Source organism: Penaeus monodon, chromosome 32, assembly GCF_015228065.2.
Source record: "Penaeus monodon isolate SGIC_2016 chromosome 32, NSTDA_Pmon_1, whole genome shotgun sequence".
Taxonomy (NCBI): domain Eukaryota; kingdom Metazoa; phylum Arthropoda; class Malacostraca; order Decapoda; family Penaeidae; genus Penaeus; species Penaeus monodon.
The window spans coordinates 31,405,682-31,406,254 of record NC_051417.1 but is presented as its reverse complement, the minus strand read 5'-3'; the positions used below and the strand labels follow the sequence as shown (position 1 = coordinate 31,406,254).

Here is a 573-nt window from a genome sequence, read left to right as displayed (position 1 = left end):
CAGAAATATAACTTTAGCTAATTATTGAAAGAGAGTATTTTGAGATGGCTAACAACTTGTTCAGAGGGGTATGTACCGTACACTATTTTAATGGGTTGGTTTGGGGGGGGGGTAGCCTACTCATTGCAGCCATATATCCGACCAGAAGTCACATTGTTCTGGTTTTCATTTGGGTTTACGACGACAAGGCGGAGCTAATCCCGTGACGTCACGCATCTCACATCCATGACGTCAGCAGCCTATAAGCTCCTCCCACCGCCCCGTAGACGATGGAGTATAGTAAACCTCAGCCCACCGCATCGTGATGATGTCATGATGTCATCAACAAGCCCCGCCCACCTGACTGGTCAACGGCACGACGCAGGTGAACGAAATCCATGGGAAAACGTGCCAGTGGTTGTAAACTGTGACGTACGCGACAGACGCCAGCAGATGATAAAGGGTTGTATGGCTACTCCTCAACAGGCACTTCCCATCCTGCTCTCTCACTGCACGTACCTCGAAACTCCGACGTTCTTCAAATGTCTTCCGATATGGATCTCGCCTCCGAAAAGATTTTCAACATAGGTAACG

At 48.9% G+C, this 573-nt stretch overlaps 1 protein-coding gene across 1 annotated transcript in view; it reads left to right on the top strand.

The window, feature by feature from the left end:
- Window positions 1–146: 146 nt before the first annotated feature.
- Window positions 147–573, top strand: part of LOC119593814 — a 14,642-nt gene continuing 14,215 nt past the window's right edge. The window contains exon 1 of the mRNA XM_037942843.1: window positions 147–567. Coding sequence (XP_037798771.1) covers window positions 522–567 — 46 coding nt within the window. The 5' untranslated portion in view covers window positions 147–521. The remainder of the gene's footprint in view (window positions 568–573) is intronic.